We start from the raw sequence: 25416 nt of genomic DNA, 5'->3' as shown, positions 1-25416 counted from the left end.
ATATATTTATACTAAATTTGAAGGAAGGAATATCAGAGAATTTATAATGTGATATTAAATATTATATACGTTTCCAACAAGAAGTCAGATAAGAAGACAATATATAATTTAAATATTTCAAAACTTAAAGTTCTATGTATATATTAGTACATATTAAGAGTACCCAATAGAGAATGGCGGTCCAGCCCTCCATAGTGATGCACTGGAAGACTGTGAGCATAGCAAAGCCAATGTTATCGAAGGAGGTAATTCCCCTATTCGGTCCTTCCCACTTCTCCAGGCACGTGCTCTTGTCATAAGTGCAAACATATGCACCGTAAGGTGCGAGCGTTTCGTTGTCGGCGTTGCATGGTGTTGGATATTCGCCATCGTTAACTACTTCAGCTGTAGGAATAATATCAGCATTACATTTTGTTTCTTTGTATAATTTTTCGTAACACAAAGTTTGAAATTATTATAAGATCTAGAAGTATCCAATTCAATCTGGTATGAAAGTTAATTAGAAGCTGAATTTGACCTACGTAAATCTAATATGAAATATGAGGTTAATAGAATGATTATTAATTAGTAATGGATTGAAAATCTATCAGATTTTATCATACCACTGAAATACTTAACCATTATTAATTTAAAAACCAAAGAATGTATAATATAATTGTATAATTGGCCTTTTTACTTTACAGACCGATTCAATTTGACAATAGATGTAGCAGATACATCTCCTATTGCTTAATTTTTCTCACTTTCGGTTGGTCTAAGGCCAAAAGATTTGCTCGACGAGAAAAAGCTATATGCACAATTTGCAACATAAATTTCTATTATTACTGCTGCCGTAGCAACTAGGTCAGGACTTGTAATTTATGGTCGAAACACAAAGTAGCACAAGTTTATTTGTTTACTGAGCATTAACTTTGGTAGTTTTTACAAAGTAGAATAACAATGTTGACGTAAATTTAAATAAAGAACAACTCCATCTAGTTTTAATGAACATCAGTACCTAAGTATAGTTTATTTATTTAAATATACTTACAAATATCTTCTAAGCTATAACAAGTCTTATGTAGCGCCCCAGAATAAAACTCGAGGCCTATGATAGCGAATATGACGATCGCGAAAAGCACCAAAAGGCCGATCTGCAGCAACGGGGCCATCGCCTTGATTATCGACTTCAATACCACTTGTAAACCTGCATACAAAGTATTTTTATAATCATAGTCTTGTGCAGAACTTGAAAATATTGACCAATTAGTTTCTGTTAAGGCACTCATTTAATTGTGAAGTTAAAAATGATTGTTTTTAAATTTCGGGTAATAACAAAGTGTCTTATACCAATGATGATAAAATTAAGCCAATTTGAAAAAAGCGTATAGTTGAAAAAAACGTAGAATGATTACGATGTTATAGATCAGATAACGATGTTAGAGTTAACACTAAAATCGATGTTTAAGATTAAAAAACAACATTTAGTTAAGAATATTATAATGAATGTAAATTAAACGATACAATATAACATTAAAAAGCCAGCAAATGGAAAAATTACAGTGATCGTGCACAAGAACATGTGATTATTCTGTTGCATAATTTGATACAAAATTATTTGTTTCCTTGTTATGATTTTCAAGGAAGTCACGCAACCTATATCTGAACTTAAAAATGTAATGTTACCATACATTTTAAATAATTTAATGGGAAAATGACATATTAACCAAAACTGGTTATATAAATATATAAAAATACACTCTGTTCAAATGATGCAACAGTTGCTATAGGTGAATCTACCAAGGCTAAACTAAGAATGTTCTAGAACTCACTAGGAACGCCCGATACTAATTTAAGGGGCCTCAGCACCCTAATGGCACGCAAGGTCCTGAAGTCGACGTCGGCGGGCGCGATTGGCAGCTGCGTGATGATACTGCCGAACACATATCACTCGATACTATAGCTTGAACTAGCAACTAACTTAATAATAAAATGACTACTGAGGAATATGCTCGTGAAAGGCTCGTGACAACTACGCAAAAAAACCGGTATTATAAACTTCAGAACCATATTCCCACATCTTTAACACAACAAGAGTCACTAGCTTATTATCTACGATCTAAGTAGTTTTTCTAGTTACATTTTTATTAAACTAATCACATGTTAAACGTTACAAAATTTAAACTATGACATATTTATTCACACCTAAGTAATTGTGTTTAGCTAAATTCTTACGTTAGAATTTTATTTGAAAATAACAATACACAATGTAATAAATGTTATCTATTATGCAACACGTAATAACCGAAATCCAAAGTACATTTAGCATCGACAATAAATCACAAAAAATCGAAAACCACTCATCTATAACGATTCTCAAATGGCAAGAAATCGATGCTACGTTCTCTCACTAATAATGTAAAAGTTCTATTTTCAAAAACTAGCGCTGTGTCATCTACGTTCAAAAAAGATCCATCGACCACATCTAGCCAGAACGTTCTATACAATATAATAAGGTAGTTTATTGAACTTTTCGCCAATTACTGTGAATTACTTGGTATCCGCGAGACGAGCTTGAGAGGGCGGAGCACTCTGAACGAGCGCAGCATCCGCAGGTCAACGTCCACGTTGTATTCGGCGAAAATCGTCATCGACCTAGTTTTTGTTATCGAATGTTTCAGTAAGGGCCCCTTACATACCTAACTTACTATCAATCACCTAATTGAGTGCGGATAACATTAAAACTTCTTCATTTTCAATCTTTGAATAATTTTTGAGTCCTTTTTGTGATATTCATGCATTCCAATGTTCTCTCTCATCAACACTATATTCCAATGCTATGATTGTCCTTTTAGAGGATTCAGGTAATATGATCTATTTATACGTATAAAGTAATTTGAAAATTTACTTACCCAGTTACTACAACGAAAAAATCCATGATGTTCCAAACGTTTCTAAGATAAGAACCCCTGTGTAAAACAAAACCTAAGGCTAAAATTTTTAACGAGGCTTCTACACAAAATATTCCTAAAAAGTACGCCTCGGTCTTTTCCTGAAACAAATAAAAAATACAATTAATATAATATCACGGTTTGAAAATTATGAAAAAATTTCAACATAATACTTATTGCTTTCACTTGTCTTTTAGGGATAGAAACGATACCATTTATGATACGTATTTTTAACAGATTATTTTTGCTATATCTTTCATATATTTTTATATTTAGTAATAATATGTTTCAATAAAAAATTTAAAACAAGACGACTGAAGCAAAATAATCAACTTTGACATTGAATTGGTCGCGATCTTGGTTTTGAATAATATATATCATAAACTTTATGTTGTGGATTCGCGAATTGAACTTGTTATATTTGACAAATAAAAGTAGGATATACGTAGTGAAGTGGAATAGCTTTGCAATTATATCTTAAGATATATTAATAACGAACTGTTTATAGTGCATAATATAGCAGAGCTATAAAAAAAGCGGATGATTTAGGTGAATCTAAGATTTTTTTTTTAACTCAACTCATTCTTCCGTTGTAATCGGATATAGACATACAAGATTAAACTAAATAAAAAAATATTTAATGTTGTAATTTTTATATGTCTTTGAATTGTAAAACCACATAATACAATATTTTACACACAAGTGCTTTAGCTACTTACATTGGGATCAGAGTAATGTATGTGATGTTGTCCAATATTTATTTATTTATTTAATAGTAATTCAAAATTATATTTTTAATAGGTTACAAAAATAAATAAAGTTGTCTCACCAGATTCTGTGCTAAGATGGTCTTATCGCCGTTGGGCAGATGCTCCTCCAGCGCCAGCACCACGCAGTTGGCGATGATGGTAAGCAGCACCGCGTACTCGAAGGGCGGCCACTCGATAATGAACTTTGTATACCTGTAAGTAAAATTGAAAATTTATTTTTATAAGATATCAGAATTACACTTTTACAAAGTAGTAGTTTAAAATCAGTTGATTCTTTTTTATCATGTTTAAAATAATATAATGCTGATGAGTTTGTATTGTCGAACTAGTGTTGCGTGTTTCAAGCATATTTTTTTTTACTCCTATTTTCAATTTTTGTTATTGGTAAGTAAGACTAAAGACATTTAATAGCAACAAAAAAAAATCCTGTTAAGGTTGTCAAACAGAGGAGATACATACATTTGGGTTAGAAAATCGAATTGAAAAATGTTATACATCTCTCTCGCTATGACTCGTAACGGTATATGACACACTTTATGAGAGGTTTTCTTTGTCAAAAAATACTTCTTATAAATATTTTTGACGTTTTAATTGTTCTGAAATTCGTTTAAAACAGTGATTTCTTGTTTGTTGCGTATTTTCTTTGTTATAATCGACATGTCGAACCAGTTCAAATTTCACATTAAACTATCATTACAGACTCGAAAATAATTAAAAATGCTTTTAATGGAACTGAATTTGTTTTGATTTCGATTTTTATCACGACAACAATTCATTATTTTGACATTAATTACTATGTGTATTATTATGATATAACTATCAATTACAGAAAATAAAAATATTCTAAAATGCTACCGAATTGAATGTATTCAATTCTAATAGCAAATCAACGAACAGTGCTCGCCTCTTAAATTTAACATTGTAGCATTGTCATCTAGTTAATAGAAGCCGGGTATAATTACGCTCATCGTCATATTATGAGTATGTCAAGCGCACTCTGTAAATGATTAACGTTGCTCTTCGATCACACGATCACACGACGCGCTCCTACTGGTGCAGAGATAATGAAATGGAAAATCATATCGATATAATGTCGTAAGTATGCGAGCGATTTTGTATTTGACTTCAAACTGGTTTTATAAAATCAAGACGCTAAAATTACTGTGCATTTCTACAAGAAATATTCCAGAATTCACAATCTAATTTACGTTCATCATAATGTGGATATTATCTGTACATTTAGGGTATTTTTTCTTGTACATGATTTTTTATTTCATAGTAAGAAAATATATAAACACGAAACAAAAAGACACATAAGTAATTATATATTTTCTATCTCAATGAATTCCTCTTTAAATGTAGTATTTTATTTTTCAATAGTCGTTTTTATCACAGTTACTTATGTCGTGTACATTGTTTGCAGAGCATTTGTAGGTACAGACTAAGAATAACCTACAAACTTTTCACCGGCATAATATATAATAATTTATTATTTTTTACCGTTTTCGTTATTATTAATTATCATTGTGATCATAAAAATCATTTTGAGATTACAAAAGACAGTGATGATTGTAAAATGTCATTGACCTCTGTAGCATGATTGTAGCGAGCACGCGGCAGCACGCGACTCGCTCGTCAAAAGTTGCGCGTGATGGTGCGAGCGCGTTACTTTTACGGTTCGCTAAGCAATCGCTCAAAAATCTCCGATGAAGAATTTATGTAAGTTAAGAATTTTTTTTAATAACTTCCATACATTCTTTACAAAATGAAGTGTCGTAAGTTTCTATTAATTTCCTTCTAGATTTTTCACCCGTTTGGTGTAGAATTAATCCACCATTCCCAACAAGGTTAGTATCAGCAGGTCATTATTACAATCAAGTCAATCAACACAGTGATCCCGAATAAATGGGAGTAGACTAAGCGCATGATGACTTATCTAGTAAAGCAATTGATAAGTACAAACAAACTTCATAATATTATAGATACCATGTATATCTAAATTACATATTTAAAAAGAAAAATAAACAATTTATATAGAAGAGCAATGTATCGTCATACGAGTAAATTATTTGATAAAAAGGAGGTTTTGTTTATTTTCAATTCATATGTAATCGTAAAATAACAAATTTATATGATTTTACGATTAGCAACGTCAGTAGCAATTTAAGCTATGCGTTAGTCAACCCTAATGCCTATGGATGACAATGCCTAGGATTACGAGACCGTCACATGTACAATTGACGCACCGATTGTCACATAATTTCATCATACGAACTATTTTATGAGTCTTGACGATAGGTATGTATTGGTCGGTGATGGATTTATTATCCTTTATAAACTATGCAACAGTTACGAGATTAGTGAATGCTGATTGTTTACGTTTGTAAATGACGAGATGCCCCGCGCTGTTTACCATTTGTAGCAGTTTATTAAATAATTTCTAACCTTTTTAAAATGACAGGGGTATCAAACGTCGAATTATATTTTTTGGTCGGATTATTAGTTGCTGAGACGTATGAGCGTGATAGTTCGTTCAAACAAACAAACTATTTAGTTTCACAATACTATTTCTGTTATGATAATTAATTTTCCAGAAAATATTTCATATTCACATTTTACATTCACATTTCCCGCCCAAAATCTTAAAAATATATCCCTATGTAAATCCAATTCCATTTTTAAATGGAAATTAGATATGGAACAAAAGTTATAGGAAAATGCGATCTTAAGTAGAAAAAAGAAGGACAAATTCTTAGTATACGATTCGATTGTTATTTACTCTAATAGAAACATTTTACCCAAAACTTTTAATTTCAAAAATATATCCAATTTTCCCCTGTAGCTGCAAACTGCAACCAGTTGTGATAGAGGTTTTTATCCTTTTTTGAATTCAGTAATATAATATGTTTTTATTACAACAAAAAAAAACGCATTACGAAAATGTAAATAGATATTTAATATCACTAAGTTTTACTGTTAGTGAAGATTATTACCAATTCATTTTTTCTTAAAAATATGAGTTCATTCGTGATATGTTTGAACTTAAAATAGGAGAACCATTCAAGTCATCACGAGACTAAGAAATTACATTCAACTCTTTCGCTAGCGAAATGTATACCCGTCCTCGTTCTGCTTCATCAGTTAATATTATTCACCTGACCCGTCCTACATACATATTTTAAATAAACCGTTACATTTAAAATTCTACTACTACGACGTACAAATATTTTGAGCTGAGACAAAATGACATAATTAAAAAAAATTATGACAGACAATTACTGTGTTTATTTATATGTATTCAAGTATATTTTTTAATATTACAAGTGAAGCGAATAACAAGGAGAAATTTTATTATTTATTGATAATATAGCTATGCTAATATAGTCTGTAGATCTTTCAAGTTCTTTCTTGTAGTTCTGCCAAACCACTGAACCCAATTTGATGATATTCGGTATAAAGCAAGCTTAAACTTCAAGAAAGAACATGAGGTATTTTTTTATGTCTATGATCATAATATCATCAGACGACCAAGACTTAAAAGGAAAGCGAAGCCGCGGCGAAAACAATTTATTAGTTTAAATTAATTAGTTTTGAAAAAATACATAATTAATCAAATTTAAAATATAAATTCATTTTTGTTTTATTTTATACTAATGGCATATAAAAGTTTCGTTATATAAGTAAAAAGCTGCAAATATCCCAATGTTGATTCAAACCCTCTTATTTTTAAAACGGTTTTGATCGATTCTACCTCTTAGTTGGTTATAGTGCAAACTATTCAACTTTATAAATTTAAATACCTGACCTCATTTACATATTTAACTCATACTTATTTAGACTGTCATACAACTTTTTCTAGTATCGTCAACTATCAAATATGACCATGAAATATTTATTTATTATTAGTTCTAATTTCAAAACCGAATATCAAACTAGAAAAAGTAACGATAATTACATAGCTGTAACGTCAGCAGAAAAATGAATCATTCAAATGTAATTGAATATTCAGACGAGGATTTTACACGTTGCATGCCCTCAAAGAGCCTCACCTCTACCTCTGTTTAGAAAATGGATGGGTGAAACGAGAACGTTTAAATATGTATTGGACATTATATTCAGCTTTCTCGTAAATGAGTCACGTTTCGTCTTTACACCTCGATTTATATCGGTGTAAAGTATTTTCTAAACATCGAAACTAACATTTTTTTACAGTCCCGAAAATGACAATATTATTATATTCTTGTAAGAAAATTGATTGATTTAAGTTGTTATTTTTTTCACATCTGCAACAGATTTTGACATGAAATATTTCTATTCAAGTTTTCCGTTACAACCAGTCTCAAGAAGTAGTCATACTATAGTATTACAATAGTGTTTTAATACAAGTTTGCATACAAAATGAGATATTTGAATCCTGGATTTTGAGCTCGAGGCTGTTAAGATTTTAACATAAAACAATTATAATGCTTATATAGAGAACAATCTCAATTCTAATGATTTTAATTTTAGTGATAGTATAATTTTGAGTGAAGTATTGCACAATAACATTGTAGATAATAATATGTATTTTTAAAAGTATTCGCTGTTTTTAATACAAACAAATGCAATAGTAATTATATATGATTCAACTGAATACATTTTATCGTCTGACGTATGACGTGTCTGAGGGTTACTTACGTATACTTTGTTGGTAAAGCATTTTTTAATCGATAAACCAGACGTCAATCGTGTCCTCTACTAATCACTGTGCTACAATATCTTGTACAGAAGTAAGTTGTATATCATTTTAACTAAAGCTAAAAGATTAAATTTAAAAATCAACAGGAAGTTTCGTCATTTAGAAGATTACAAATATATTAAGTATAATGCACATTACAGTGTCACGAGCGTCACGTCTTATATATTATTACGTAATTAATAAATATATTTCGATTCGATAAACACATTTAACGAAAAAAACATCGACAAATTTCGTTCTTACGCGTCGAAAATTTGTAGATTTTTATTATGTACGGAGAGTTGATACTTTAGTAATATTGTGTAAAATAAACAATTACCTCCGAATAGGATTTTCGTCGGAGAATATAAACAGCGAGCTGGGCCCCGGAGTAGCGGGCTGGTGCGCGCCGCCCATGGTATCAGCTGGCGCCGCGCGAGCCTGCGCGCCCGCCGCCTCCTGCGCTGCCGCCAACCTGGAAATCGCAATAAAACAATTTAGTCCAAACTTATTATTTATTGCTCTTACATTCATAACGTTCAAAATTATAAGTTGAATTCCATTGCAGCTCAGGAGTCACAGTAAAAGTGTATAAGGTTAAAATGCTATGTTTTTTTCACTGAACTATAAACAACACTTTATATTTAAAATCTATAATGATCCATGTCACCCTCCTCGATCCTGGATCCGAATTGATGATAGCTCCAAAATATATCGTCCAGTGTTGACCCGGCTAATACTTGCAAAAAACAACCAATGACGTCTAGGTACGATATACTTATATATGTAAGGTCAGAAGTAATTTGTACTACTTTTGAGTACTGGCAATACTTTTTTATAAATAAATAAAATAATATATTTATATTTCTAATTGTCTTTTGAAACTTTAGCTAACTCAGGCTGAAGGAGTAGGGAGATTAATATATATATTATAAATTGAAGAATCACAGTTTTACAGGCTGTTCACTCGAGCGTGTCTAAAGTATGAGCTTCAATAACTTACCGTGTTCTGTTACAGTTCTGTTAATGTTCAATAACGCTGTTGTCACGTGACGTGGAAAGCATAAAAATGCCAAATTACAACCAACTGTTGTGTCAAATGAGATGTTGCATTAAATCAGTAAATAATGATGTAGCTTATATTAAGTTTGGTGTTTGGGTCTATTATTATCGAACCTCAATAATAAAGGAGTTTTTAATTCGTCTGTATATTTTTTATAATATTTATATGTAGCTACTAAATATATGTATATTCTACTGTATAGATAAATACGTATTTTAGTATGTACAAGAATATTTAGTTTACATTGCGGGTTTTGTTTTTAGCGACCACGATAAAGAGTTTTCTATACCATGAAATACGATCGACTGATATACCTAAGTTTCATAATAAAGAAACTTTTACGTATCTCTGAGAATGACGTGTTATTGCATGCTACTAAAGATGATACATTTTAAAATATTTAATTCATCAATAACTGACGTTCGATCAAAACAGAGCAAATAAATTAATTTACATAGTGTTTGTCTTACATTAGGCTGTTTTTTTTTTTAATAATAATTAAAAAGTTATACTTAATGTAAAATATATGAGTATTTTTTGTTGTGTCGAATATAACATCGATGTAAAAAGTGCTTTAGAAGAGAAAAAATATGTACTTAAATAAAACTTACCCTTTTCAGGGTCAAAAAGTATAGGTATTCTAAAAATATCTGTAGAAATAAAATATCTGATATGAGGTACCCAGATGGGCACAAAGCTCCACCACTATGAATCTGATGATTATTATTATTGATATAAATTAAACATCATATGATAATTAATTGAAATCTATTTTTTTTTATTTTTAAATCGACAGAAAGGCGAATAATATTAATCGATACGAGATTTAATAATTGCTTTGGTGAGAATATAAAGTAATACAGCTAAGTGTTTTTCCCTTGATTAATTTTCACGAAATAAATCAGACTAAGAGATAATCAATCCCAAATAAAAAAAAAGCTAATAAATATCTCATACGTTTATACCTTTTATCCGAGGAAAAGACACACAATCATTATTATTGTTCGTTGAGATTTAAATATTCCTTGAGAATTTGAAAATGGAACAATTGATAAATCTAAAAGATGCACAGGAGTCAGTGCTGAATCAAATATATCTATTGATGTTATAAATTTGCAACTCAAGATTATTTTTAATACGACCAATAAAAGTAACAATTATAACAGTAGGGAAATATTGATTGTGCTTTTTGTAGAAATTTACATACATAAATAAATGTGGCAAAGACCCGCCAGACTCAGCCTAACTGCCAAATAAACCCTCGATCAAAAATTTTAAGTAAGAGTTTAATTTTGAGAGTTGAAATGTTTTTTTAAAATTTGATAAATATCCACGTTTTGAAGTCTCAGAGTTCGATTTTACATTTCATAAAAATATCGGATCTAAAGTATAAAAAAAATGTAATAAAATGCAAGTTAGTTTGTCTATTTATTAATAAATCACGATGTAACAACTAAACTGATCATATTGAGTCAAATCAGTAATAACTGGAGAATAACAGACATATATATTTAAATCAAAACCAAAATATTGTCTATTCAAGTAAGCTCATAAATGCACTTTTGAATTGTCATTTTAGTTATGAATTAAATGTAGGGCTACCATCGGACAGGAAATTATAGGACCATCGGGAAAAATAAATTTGACTTCAGAAAAACTACTAAAAAGCAGTATCCAGTTATTTCATATAAAGAACAAAATAGACACAGACTTTACAAAGATGTCAATGTAAATGCACTTTCACAGCTGAGTTGCGACATATATGAGTTTGTAAGCCGTATTATCAATGGAAGCGAGTCCCAATATCGCACTAATAAATTTAATTCTCTACGTCGCGAGCCTAACGACATAACGAGTTCGTATGACGTTAGTGAGCTTGGACGCTTAATAATATTATCATCGGCAATTAAACGCAAATTCTACCTGTTACAGTACCATCCTATAAATGTCTCGGCTGCCACTACTAGGAAAAACTTTCTCTGCTATTGAAGATAGCTTTTAGAATTTAATCCAGCACGTCTATTATACATTATACGTGTATAAATACGAGTACAATGTACACGTGCCAAAATGGTTACCGAGACATTTTGTCATGCTTTTTTTTTAACGGAAGAACTTAAATACATTTAATATGTATAGTCAGTCAGTGATTCGAATTTTAAAAATGGAATGTTGAATTTTTTTAAATGTTATATTTATTAACATAAGAATTGATAACATTAAGTGCTTAAATATATATATAGTGGTGGCAAGAATGCTAGCAGCATTTCCCCGTTGAATCGCAATTCTGATCCTCTGGGCTAAAAACGAACCAGCCCTGTCACCAGTGGAGGCAATAAGGCGAGGTGTTATACTTTTGATGAAGCTTTTTGAACCATTACTCCAAGGGCCAAGTGTTTCGACAGCAAATAGGACGAAAAAGTAATTTGACAAATATTTTTTTCTTAAATTGTTCCACCATCATGCTAACATTAAAATATACCCGCGCATCTTAATTGAAACATTTTAATCAGTTTTACAGATAATAAAATAAAATCACATAAGTTTTACATGAGGCTAATATTAAATATTTAGCGTGCGATTTTCAAGTACATAATTAAAAAATCGTATAGTTCCCTAGCGAAGTCGAATAAACAGATACTCTTCTAGAAAATATTTGGATAATCGGTCTTTGAATATTTCTATTAATTAGTAAGTAGTTTTCGTTACAGACTGACGTTAAATGAGTTACTTTGACACAGTCTAAATTCGTTAACAATAAACAAAACTTAGTTATCGTATAGTTGAAACATTATACAATATGATACAGTTTAAATTAACACATAGCTAGCAAAAAATACACGGATATAAAATTACTGGAAAGCATATGGCATCTGATAAGCGCGGTACGCCCATTCTTTAAGCCCTGGAGACATGAATCGCTAGTTGAAGCATACAGAAAACTGTATTAATTAATCTAATGCATTTCGTTAGGTTCCCTTTCGTTACAGGGCTTGTGGGCTGAGGCAATGACCTACATTCCTCACTGTATGTGTAGCTTTGTTTTATGAAAACAAAGATCCGGTATCGGTCTCGTGTTACATAATAAATGGATGACGCACGTCGACTCCATAATGAGATGGGTCCATCAATTTTTAAGGAGCTTTTTGATTTCATTTGCTCAAATAGATTAATATGTTTAACAATTATACGTTAAAAGAAATTAAGAATATTAAGAGCAACCGTTCTAATTATTCAAACGTTTATGTTGTACAATGTACTTATATAAAAACGAATAGTAGAATTATTATAAATTTATTTTAACTACCAAAAATTACGTATAGAATATGTTTGTCTTTGATTTTTTTTCCATCGTAGAACTTAAGCACGCATATCTATAATGTATAAAGGCGAGAACGGCCGTATGAACACGTACATCGAACCCGAACATTTTGTTTGCGATTGATGCAAATTAGCAAAACGAAAACGAAACACAGTTCAAGTTTTCCGTATGCTCTCCATCTTTTTAGTCATGGACCCAGAGTTAGAAGTAGATATTGAAGTAGCCGAAAACTCTGCGCGTTATCTACAAATACTTTGTGACGTAACGTTTGTCAAAGTTTTCTAAACACCGTTCATACATGACATATAATGTCACCACGAACATGTTTGATGAACACAGTATTCGTTGTTATTTAAAGTTACATGCAAACGAAGTCGCTGATACGCAAGTATCACATAACGCAACTTTATTCGTACGCGGCTCAGTATAAATTGGATTAACACGAAAATGTTGGACGAACATAAATGGGAGCACCGTGTTCGTTTATTGCAACATGCAATTTATTTTTAAATTATTTTTAATGTTATAACATCTTTCCTTTCGCTTTCCTGCAATCTATAATTTCGTGAAGGGACGGAAGTACTCGTATGTAACGGGAAGCCGGGAAACGCGCGTGTGCTACAGTTGGCCGTTAGAGGTTACCAATACATTTCAAGTGAGAATTACCATCAGGTGGAATGATAGATGTCACTGAGGTAGTAAGGTTCGTTTTTCTTTTGTTTCATTTTCAATTTTTTTTAATTTCACCTATAAATGATTATGGTTAAACTTGCTAAGGAAGCATTTAAGTGGGATATAAAATCTCTTTTGTAAACTTCATTTGTTCCATGATATAATAAAAAAAATGCTAGAATTACTTGAAATAATACATGATGAATATGTTTATTTGTGTCTTTTTAAACAAATTTTTACTACGCGGCCAATATAAAAAGACTAGTGATTTTTACCGTAGAGAATTCGAAAGTACACGAGTGTGCATGAATACAGGTATTTAGGTATTCGCTATTCGTTCACGCTCACAGTCAAACGGCAAATTAAATTAGTAAATAAAACATACATTTAAATTCAAGTTATTGGTTATTTGCGTACAAAACCTTTTTGGTATAAGTTTTAAGGTAATTTAAATATGCAATAAGTACTAAACATAGTAGTTGTAGGTGGTAATACGAACTGGGTCGTAAAAGTAATATTATGTTATATGTGTGTATCACACACACAGTACCATCATTCATTTATTTTAAAATATTATTAATATTTTAATATAATCTACCAAATATGACTATTTTATATTTCTATTTCTATTTCTCCGTGAAACATGATTGAATGATAATTTTTACTTCAAAACCTTTTCTCGCTTGAATAATGATTAATAATAATTAACAGCAGTATTCGGTATTGTTGTGTTCCGGTTTGAAGGGTGAGTGAGCCAGTGTAACTACAGGCACAAGGGACGTAACATCTTTGTTCCCAAGGTTGGTGGCGCATTGGTGATGTAAGGAAAGGTAAATATTTCTTACAACGCCATTGTCTATGAGCGGTGGTAACCACTTACCATCAGGTGGCCCATTAGCTCGTCCGCCTATCGATATCATAAAAAGAAAAAATAATAAAACCATTCAAAATCATATTATATGAAAACCATGCAAATCAATCCAATACGAAAAAAAAAAATCTCTAGTTTACAATATTTATGAATAAATCGAAAACAGAATAACGCGAAAAAAAAAAAACAAACAAAAGAAAAACTGTTATTTTCAAAAGTTCGAAAACTATTGCATTCGTTTACAAGACAGATATGCATTTCAACGGCGCGGCAGTTATTAGCTTATAGAATTGACTCATCGATTTAGGTCAATAGAGCAGCTAATACCGAGAATAGCGTGACAATTCCATTTCGAATACGTATAGCTTAATTACCTTAGCCTTGCTCACTAACTTAATACAATACGTAGAGAGCAGCCGCAATATTGTAGCGTGTAATCGACTTTGTGACACGTTCAAATAAACTCCGCCTCAGTGTTTTGTACGTATTCTCACTTCCATTCTTTTCGGATATTGGTGAAACTTTATTAATAAGGTGATAGCAAGCACGTATGTGACCCACAGCTAGGCAGCTTGGAGCTTATTTTACCACAATGCGCCATTACGAGCTGCATAATAAATGATGTGCATTTTATGAGCAATTCCTGCAGGTTTCCTGAGGAAAATATTCTCAAGAGTGAGATTATTTACAATTTTCTGTCTACAATTCACTAGATCTGTGATCGTTAATTAAAAATATCGTTTTATATCTATACATCCATCTCGGCTTTAGTCTATATTATCATTTAAAAAGTCAGCGGTCCAAAATACTATGGACATGAGTAGCAAGTTTGCACGCGCATATGCACCGCGTTCGAAGAGAATAATAAGCGACAAAAACAAAATTTGGATTTTGTAATTACGTTTATTTTGAGTATTAACTGTGCGTTAATTTTGCAAGTGATTTTACTAGGTCGCGAGCTTGCAGCGCCTAACTATATGCCTTATATTTAAATATTACAAAAGTTTTATACTAAAATTATTAAATACTCGAATTATGTGCACGTTTTCCAACACACAGATTTAATTAGTGTATTTTGACATCGAATTAATGATTATTTAAAAATTAAACTGCAAGTATATTATACGATTGTACTATCGTTATCATCGAAGTACATATAAAAATATGTTTTTCTTAATAAGTAGTGACTATGATTATATTTTTTGGTTTGTTAGAAATGATGATGTCAAAGCAATTTTTTCGTCATGATGAAGTTGATTAATTTTTTACTTCTAGAATGATATAGTCGTTTTTGTTCGTATTCAATGCGTTGGCGTATCGTTCGTTCGTCGTTTATACTGATTTTTAAACATTTTACTTTATGTTGCCAACGTTTGTGTAGATTGGAAAATAAGCAAGCATTTCAACATCAAACCTATGTATAATAGTTCTCTTCGGTATAGACTCGGTTTGGTTAGCGCGCCGAAACCTATTTTAAAAGAAATTCTTAAACTTCAAAGAAGTACCCAACTGTGCCCAATGAGCCGTACAGCAAACTTGTATTTTTAATTATTGGAAATAAATAATGAATAAAAATATACATATTATATCAAATAAATAAACATATTGTTTTTACTTTGTTGATATGTTTGTGATAAAATGAAATAAATTGTTCTTATGTAATTCAATTTCTTTATTCAATTAGGATATTACAATAAACATAGTTTTGTCGATTTACTAATATTATTTAAATCCTAATCTTGAGGCCAATTTTTGATATCTCGACCCCATATCTACTTCTTCTTCTACCTTTAAAGTAACCTATTTATTACATATTGTAACGTTTAATCTGAAGATTTCTTTAGCAGCTTCAAAATCGTAATTCTAAATACTAATGAAAAAACACAAAGCAATACATATCTTATAAATAAAAATGTATGTTTGTGTTTCTATTTTAGATATAGACTTCGTCACCATTTGACTAATCACCGCGAATGTTGCCTCATATAAAGTACATTTCCATAGCGGAAGTTTTTATACAAGACATGAAGTTCAGGGCCATATATTAATACAAAAATTATACTTGTATATATACGGTCTATAATCACACAAAATAATTTAAAAATCGCAGGAATAGAAAATAGTTGAAACAATTTTATTAATGAGAAATTAATGTTTACAGTCAACGGTTTTTATTACTTATAAAAAATAACAATCATATCTATTATTTTATATGGTAACATTAAGTACTGCAAAAGGCTAAAATACTTTAATCTTTAATTAGGTAGGTATCGTTATAATTTTAGGTGCACGATCACCTGATCGGCGCCCTCAATCTCGCTAGCCCTGCTATAACCAGAGATCTGCATCGCACTTGCAACGCGACGACGATTTGGTGGAAAATATAGAACAAGACGCTTTACCAACTAATCTAACCTCAGATTGATAAATAATATCACTTGTGTATCACTCCCCATAATATGACAAACACTAGACCCATTGACGCCGCTCTGATCACGTGTGTCAAAATTAAATACCACGATAGATAAGGCGATGTCTACAGTCTATTCCAACTACAAGACTACAAAAGCCAAATCGATATCGATGCGATACTATTGATATATTTTCGAAAAAAATGGCGTTTGAATTAATCTGTTATTCGAATTTTAAAAGCAAAATTAATGTTGATATAAGTAAATAAGCGGATCAATGATGTATTATAAATAAATAAATATAAATCGAGAACTGTTAATAGTGCACAATGTGCTATTAACAAATTCGACTAGACTAAGGTACGAATGCTCATATTCCTGAATCATGTCAACGTTTTCTGAGACAATTATTACATACAACAAACTTCTTTTTAACAGTCTAGTTAGTTGTGATAGTTAGATTGTAACACTTACCACATTATTATTTGAAAATACTTGGATATTTAGTGCGAAAGATTGTTGACGTTTTCATTAACATTTTGGGAATTAAATTGAATTGATAACTAAGTAGTAAAATGCTATTTTTAAGAAATGTCACTACTTACTACCTGAAAAGTTCCACGAAATGTTAACTTAAAATCCTAGAAAACAAGTTTACATATTAAATGGAAAATTGTAATTTTAAGAACCACTGTACATTTTTATTGCGGTAATTAGTAATGATTTTGAAGTGAACAAAACGTTACTATGATACATTCATTTTTAAGCTACATTCTAAGTTAAATATAAAAATATAGATCCTTTTTATTGTCTTTCTTATATTAAAAATTGTTCACCAAGAACTTTTAAACCGTATCTTAAAAAATATCATAAAAAGACGGGTTCTATAATTTGCCATCGATAATTTTACAGCAAAAATAAAAATATCTAAAGTCTATGATAAGGCCTTGGTATATTAACACATCATCAATATTCTTAAGATTTTTCAATACTTCGCAATGGGGGTCATTGAGGCAGGGGTGCGAAACGGGGTCGAGTGATCAGCCGTACTGAAGGATGCGCATCTTGGCCTTCAAACGCCTCATTAACTAAAACACTTGAGTTATTGTCGTATGCCTATAAAACAGGCCCCTTCGTTTAATCGGTTAACAAAATGCTAAATTTTTGTTACGTCATTTATAGCACACAATACATTATGTAGAAAGTAATGAAAGAAATTAACGATAATTACGCAAACTAATATAATATTAACATATTTACTATATAATTACTAGTGAGAATAGATAATTTGTTCGTTCTGTTTTCAACTACATAAATTAAAGACAAAAAGATGGATATTGGCTAATTGTAATACCAAGGAGAAAGAACACAATCACCATTCGTTTTGACATAATTTTATGAACTATGAAAATCATTAAATATCGATTTTGAGCTGTTAGAAATCATAATCTTAAAAAATATAACTAATGTTTAGATCTCTGTGAGAAACACAATTATAGCAAAAAATATATATTTAAACTTACTCAGTTTTTTCCATGTAATCTTCACTTAAAACACACACATTTCACTTGTTTTAATGCACTCTCGTCAACTTGATCTTGAATTATAATCATAAAATAACTTCGTTTTGTAATCTCAAATAATAATATTAATTATTATATTACGGTTTATTATTTTATATTTTTATACGTCAATGTTTACATCGTAACAACATATGTCAGCTTTATGTTTGTCTACCCTATAATTCGGTTCGATTTTTAAATGGTTTCGAACACGACTAATAAATGAACACATTAGATTAGGTAACTATGTGGAGTACTTTTGATCCTTTCTAAAATATTTATAAAGTATCAAAAAATGTAATATCTGTTTGTATTGCATCACAATATACCATAGCTTAATTAAAACATAAAATAAACTTGTGATATTATTTTTACCTGAAAATGATTTTGATGTTAAATATTTTATTTTTATTTCGATCCTTTATAATTGTTCGTGAATTAGTGCACATTTTTTATCCTATTTTAATTTTGAAAGGCTTGGATACTATGTACAGATTCAAATAAAATAATATTTGCATATTGTTTAAATGTAAAAATAACTATCGATTCTGGAATTCTAAATAGCATTTTAAGAAATACAACTAACAAATGCTTAATAACGTATTTTGTTATTATAATTTACTATAAGTATTTTTTTTTTAAATTAAAAAAATGATTATTTTTGTATAGTGCCAGTATGATTTATAAATAAAAAAATAATTTAATTCAACTTACCAAAAATATATATTTATATTTGTAAACGTAATCCAAATCCATACATCCACAATCAGTGACGTAAATTTGAATATGAAGTAAACAATATGCTAATACTTTAAAGTAAAAAATGCCCCTACTTCATCAAAGAAAAAATGGCCGATCGTGGCGTGACATTGACAAATTATAATATACGCCATAGGGTTTTCCCAACCGATGTACCATTAACATAACGGCTGGACTGACCTCGATGCCTATATCTGTGGGAAAAAATGTTTTCTGGGTTAGTTCCAATGCGTCTATCTGCGAGAGGCTGCGAGACGAGACGGCGCCGAATATTCCCGACACTGAGGCGCCTCGCACCGCAACGAGCTACGGGCTTCTACGACTTCGGAGGCGCTTACTACCTATTGTCCGCGAAGCCTATAATATAATCAATCGTTCTAGATATTTAATATATGTTGTATTGTGATATATTAAGCCTTGTGTAATAACTCCAATAATAAATTATGGTTGGAATTTTTTTACGTCTTTAATATTGATATATTATGATATAATAGATCTCGACTTTCTAATATAATTAGTTTAAGTATAACATAAGTATTAAGTCACAATAAAATAAATTTCATAACACTTAGTTTTGAATATCTGTGTTTCTTTTATTTAATTAAAATTTAGTATTAATAAATATTGCTACCTGGCTATTTAGAGTACCTACTCTAAATATAACTATATTTAATAATATATATATGTACTTTTATCAACTAGGTTTCTTATGTAATAAGCACGTTTAAATAAATTCAACACTCAAATTTTGTACTACCAAGCGTTAACAAAGTCGATTATTCCGCGAAGACTGCAAAAAACTCAGTAGTGACTTTTTTTCCCAAATGATATTACGAAGTCAAATATGTATTTATTTGCAAATATATACATTTATATATAATGCACGGAAATACAATCTCTACGTATCTTTTTCATCTATTTACTCTTATGTTATGTAATACATATAAAATAAACACATCACACGTCCGTAATGTTAAAATAATATATTTTATTATGGTACCCTTAAGTCTGACTCCTTCCAAACAAACGAAAGAAACTGAGTCATTTATTTGACATCAACAGTGACGCACGGGTCTGGCGAGGGTGTTTACTGTTTCTGAGAAACATAATAAAACGTATATGCATGCAACCGTCTGCTTGAAAACTTTTATCGTGATTCAGTTAAAAGTTTTACAAATATACAATAATAGTTAACCGATAACAGCTATATTCAAATATAACATATAATATGCAGTTTATTTATAAAAGTAATTATTATATTATATGATTAAATTGAAAAATTACATATTAATTTTATGAAAAAAATTTTTTTGCTTAAATGTGGTGAATTATTTAGAAAATATTTTTCGTTTTCGTTATTTTGGATCATTTTTCTCTCTGGGGGCATCGGGCCTTCAAGGGGTGGCCATAATCACCCCGCCCTCCTCCTTGCTACGTCAATGACTAAAATATCATGGAAACATTAATACATTGTTCGAAAATCTCAATTTATTGGTCAAAACGAAATTTGTTTAAGATACTGATTATTTTATTTTAACAAATAGTGTTTATTGAGCTTGTGCTCGTATTGCACCAATTAAAACTATTTATGTACAAATAAAAAAAAAGAAACAAGTGGCCTGCATTTCATTTTCATTATTTGAAATATTAACTTTTTCTTACACCGACAACGATGGTGCGTTGAATGTTATGGAAAATAAAGGTGTTGACGTATCTTGAACCTTTAACAGTAGCTCAATCAACATACCAACTGAAATACAGCAAAAATCATTGCCACTTGGCTGTAGATTAAATGATCAGCGGATGGTATCTAAATGCTTGATGAAAACTCGCGTAAAGCTACCAACAACTACATTAGTTTTTTTATATGGCTGAGGGAAAATTTTTAATGGACGTATCATTTATTACTTGCTAGTAAAGAATAACAATGGTAACGCTTAATTCACATAACAAATAAAATGTGTCCATTTATTGACGACAACTGTGACGCAGTTGCTTAACGAGCTAATCAAATGATCGTGAATGTATAGCTTTGCTAACATTCGATCATGCGTCATGTGTTCAACAAATAATTAATACCGAGTCCTATTTTTTTAAATATAAAGATGAATATTTATAAAATATTCAATTAAATTTCAAACAAATAATTATATTTTATTATTAAAAATTGTGGGCTGGTACAAACGTTCGTGTAACGCTGCAACGGTGTTAAGTGTATGTAATAAATTATTATTTTGTATTATAAGGCGTTTTTCATATTTTAACCGATGAGATATCCCATCTAACAGAAACCATCATCGCCCATCTACTTTGGAGATTAATTTTGAAAAATCTTTTCTTAGTACTCACTTATGTTCTACAAGCTGGGCGTTGTATTTCAACCAAGCATTTTAAGCAGATATATAACATAAATATCCATAAATTTGTGCACCTAAAGAACGAACAAGACATTCGCTTTTATACACTTAGCTTAACTAGAAAAGTTCGTTTGTAAACAAGTCAAGGAAGTCGATTTTAACATTATTTTAATTATAGCATCGGTTTTAAATTTCGCAAGTACATGTCATTCGAATGAACATACAATAGTTTGATATCATCAAGCTGATCTGAATGGGTATTGGAACTCTTTAAACGGCTATTGGTCAAACCCTCGAGTTTTAACTCTTATTGCTTGTTTTCAACAGTTCAGTACAAAGTACCGACTGGCTTGTTTTTTTAGGTATTTTTAAGCAATAGTTTTATCAAAATGATGAAATTACTCGTATTAAATTTTACTTATATGTATATTTCTATATTTAATTATTCCGAATGTTAAGCGTAGATTATTTACTGAAAAATAAACTTGTTCTAATTGGTAAAGTATCAAAATATCTTACTCAAATTGATAACTGCATAAAAAAGACTGCTATATATATTTCTTTTAATTTAAGGAATATATAGATTATGTTTAATCAAATACAACAAATCCATTACTTTGCTCAAACCTCTATCTTGTTATAACAGTGTCGTTTTACCAGCTTGACATGTTCGAAGTTTAAAAATAGATAAAATTTTACTAATTCAAAATTAACATGATTTACAAATTAATAATATAATATTAATATGAATATTTATAAAATATGAAAATAATAATAACTAAAATAAGACCATATATATAGTTCTGAACAGAAAAAAAGAATTAAAGACCCTATTTAATTATACACTTGTGCATATATAACGTCCGAAACTTTTTATCCGTTTCAAAACAAACTGAACTCAGCTAAAGTTGTTAATGAACGTGTTCATAGAATTACGTAAGAGTTGCAGCTTGGAGGGTGGCCAGATACGCGTCCTCGGTCCTGCCGAGAAGCGTCGGGCCGGCGCCGACGTGGCTACAAGGCCTCATCACAGAGTTACGAGCATTTAGAGGTCGATCGGTACGCATTTTCAACAGATACGCAGCCTAACGCAAATGTATCGTTTATATTAATCAATAAAATGTTAAATATCATAACTTAAAAATATACATATATTTGTATAAAACTTGTTAAGCTATGCCAAGCCATTAATCAGCTTATTTGTACAGTTTTAAGGAATACGCATAAAATTGGAAACATTTGATATAACATAACATATATTTGATATTAATTCTTACGGAATATCATTGCTAATGTTATTGATTTCACTTTTTTTCATTGTCAGATATTTTTACGCATTTTTAGCAAAAGAGAAATAATAAAAATCTATTTGATTCTTGAATTATGAAATTATTTAAATGATTCTAACATTTAGCAGCAAACATGTCTTAAAATGTTCTCGAAAACAATTTTTCTTATTTTAAATACAAAACGTATCTATATCATAACGACATTTATTAAACAAATTAAATGAATTGTTCATCTTTAGCAATCTAAGTAAACTTCTTAGATCGTGTTACAGTATCGCATTTAATTACAACCAATTTCGAAGAATAGTTTTTTCTCCCGAACAGTGTAGAAGTAACTCATTTTATAATTAATTTGAATTAAGTAAATTGCGCAATGGTGTCTGTAAAAAAGGTGCTTAAATATGCGCGACATACGATTTTAAACTTCAATATATTTTTTCTTATGCGTGAAATATTCACATGTAAATATATACATATATGTTAATTAACTTTTGTTTTTATGTCATAGGTGGTAAACGAGCAGGAAAGTGATGGAAAGTGATTACCACCGCCCATGGACATCTACAACACCGGGGGGCTTGCAGGTGCGTTGCCGGCCTTTAAGGAAATAATACGCCCTTTTATGGTATTATGATTTTGAATAGAAAACGTTTTGTCTTTTCTATTTATTTAAGGATTACTGTGATATTTTTTTAATTTTTCTAAATATAAATGAACTACGAACAAATCATTGCTATTGCCATTTTTTCCAACGAGTTTCGCTGCTACAACCATGTCAGCTTTATAGCAGCAACGATAATGATGGCATTTTATTTAATTTCTAGTTTTAGTCAAAAATTAAATAATTTTATTCATTTTCACTAGCAACGTAAACAGAGTCGTTTCGTATTCTATTTTTAAGCTTATGTCAACGCAATTGTGGCCAATAATCGAAAAATATATTACGAATGCAATGCATGGTTGAACTAAAAACACAAAATAATACGAGTTTTTATAGATCTAAATAGACGAGAAGATCTACAATTACATAATGAATATACATAGTATATGAATACGGTTGCAGTAATTAAAATTTCAATGTAAAAAATGCAATTTTATAACTTTTCCGTAAATAGATACTGCACTTTGAACTTTAGAAGTATTTACAGTGCTATTAAAGCGCGAGCTTCAAAGGACATATAAAACATTTTTTAGGTCGTGTAATGTAATTAATTTGTTTGAAGATCGCTGATTGGTTAGATACCATGATTTATGCGTGGGATTAAAAAATAGACCAATAGAAAACAGCTATGCAATATACATCAAATCATATCAAAATTTACAGAAACATGAAATATAATTCATAATCAAGGAATAAAATCAACATAAGCAAACTGAAAACCAAAGAAATATGTAAAGAAACATCTATGAATGAATCAATCTATTTAAAATGTAGGGAGTAATTTTGCACTGGATTTAAAATTCTCATAGCGTTTATACTTGACAATACGGAGTTTAATGATAGACATGCATACAATATTGCATAAAGCTAACGAGCAGGTTTAATAATTGTATACCATCGTAGCTACAATATTTATGTCGCAATATTTACAATTACATAATCAAATACGGTAATATTCTTAAGATATTTCGATAATTATTTTAATAAGATTAATTATTTATAAAATTTTATAAATGCACGCAGTTATGATTGTTAAAAATATATAAATAGAGATCCATGTTGAAAACTATTTAAAATAAAACTATATAATATAAAAATAATATTAAAATCAAGTAAAAATCAATATATTTACTTCGATAAATCGATATAAACCTTTCGCTTAATTTATTGCAAGAATTTTTAATTCAAATTTATTATTTAATATTATTTACTTAACGATCAAGAAAGCCAAAAGTTATTTTGACACTTTAAATAATAAAATATTCAGTACAAGAGATGAAGTGACACTAGTGTTTTTTTAAGTTTTTGGAACGAAGTTCTTTTACGGGATTTATTCGTAGTGTGAGATGGCAGCATTTGTCACGTAAAAAAAGCGTTATTAACCTCTCTTTCTCTTTATGTCTGTCCCTTTCTATTATAACATATGGTCTAAAATAATATTATATAAAATTTAAATTCGCACGGGATTTTTAATACCAATTAAATTACTTTTCATATAATTATTTTCAAATCTAAATTGTTACTCCTGTTACTCGACTGCATAGAGTCAGTAACTCTTTTGTGGGGCAATGTATACGGTTCTAAATTAAAAAAAAATGTTAAGGAACGCTTGTGTGCGAAAGATTACTATACAATCGCCTCCTGGCTATTTCTTTTCATATTCAATATTTGTATTTAATTAGTTTGACAAAAAAAAGAACCGCTGAGTTTCTTTCGTCGGTTCTTCTCAGGTCAGGGAGTTTCCTTTTCCGAACCGGTGGTACTGTTTAATTTGACTATCAATAAGTAAGTGTAATGCTTCTATATTGAATAAAGGAATTTGAGTTTGAGTTTCAAATGTAATTAATATATTTAATTGTGCTGTTATATAAGAGTTACATAAACTATACAGCGAAAGCGACTTCGTTCCGATGATAATCAGATCTACATTCTACATACCTACGATGATCCTGGTATATGACATTATTTAATCCAATTTAATAACATACCTATGTTATTTAATTAGCGGTAAAGAGTAACTATTGAGTTTCTT

At 30.2% G+C, this 25416-nt stretch overlaps 1 protein-coding gene across 1 annotated transcript in view; it reads right to left on the bottom strand.

Moving 5' to 3' along the window:
• Positions 1–25416, bottom strand: part of Cac (cacophony) — a 101214-nt gene that overhangs the window by 30314 nt on the left and 45484 nt on the right. Inside the window, 6 exon segments of the mRNA XM_064220899.1 lie at positions 164–384; positions 1031–1186; positions 2534–2634; positions 2892–3031; positions 3760–3892; positions 8758–8892. Of these exon segments, the coding sequence (XP_064076969.1) occupies positions 164–384; positions 1031–1186; positions 2534–2634; positions 2892–3031; positions 3760–3892; positions 8758–8892 (886 nt within the window).

This window comes from Vanessa tameamea, chromosome 5 (assembly GCF_037043105.1).
Source record: "Vanessa tameamea isolate UH-Manoa-2023 chromosome 5, ilVanTame1 primary haplotype, whole genome shotgun sequence".
NCBI lineage: Eukaryota > Metazoa > Arthropoda > Insecta > Lepidoptera > Nymphalidae > Vanessa > Vanessa tameamea.
This window is presented reverse-complemented; position numbering and strand designations above follow the sequence as displayed.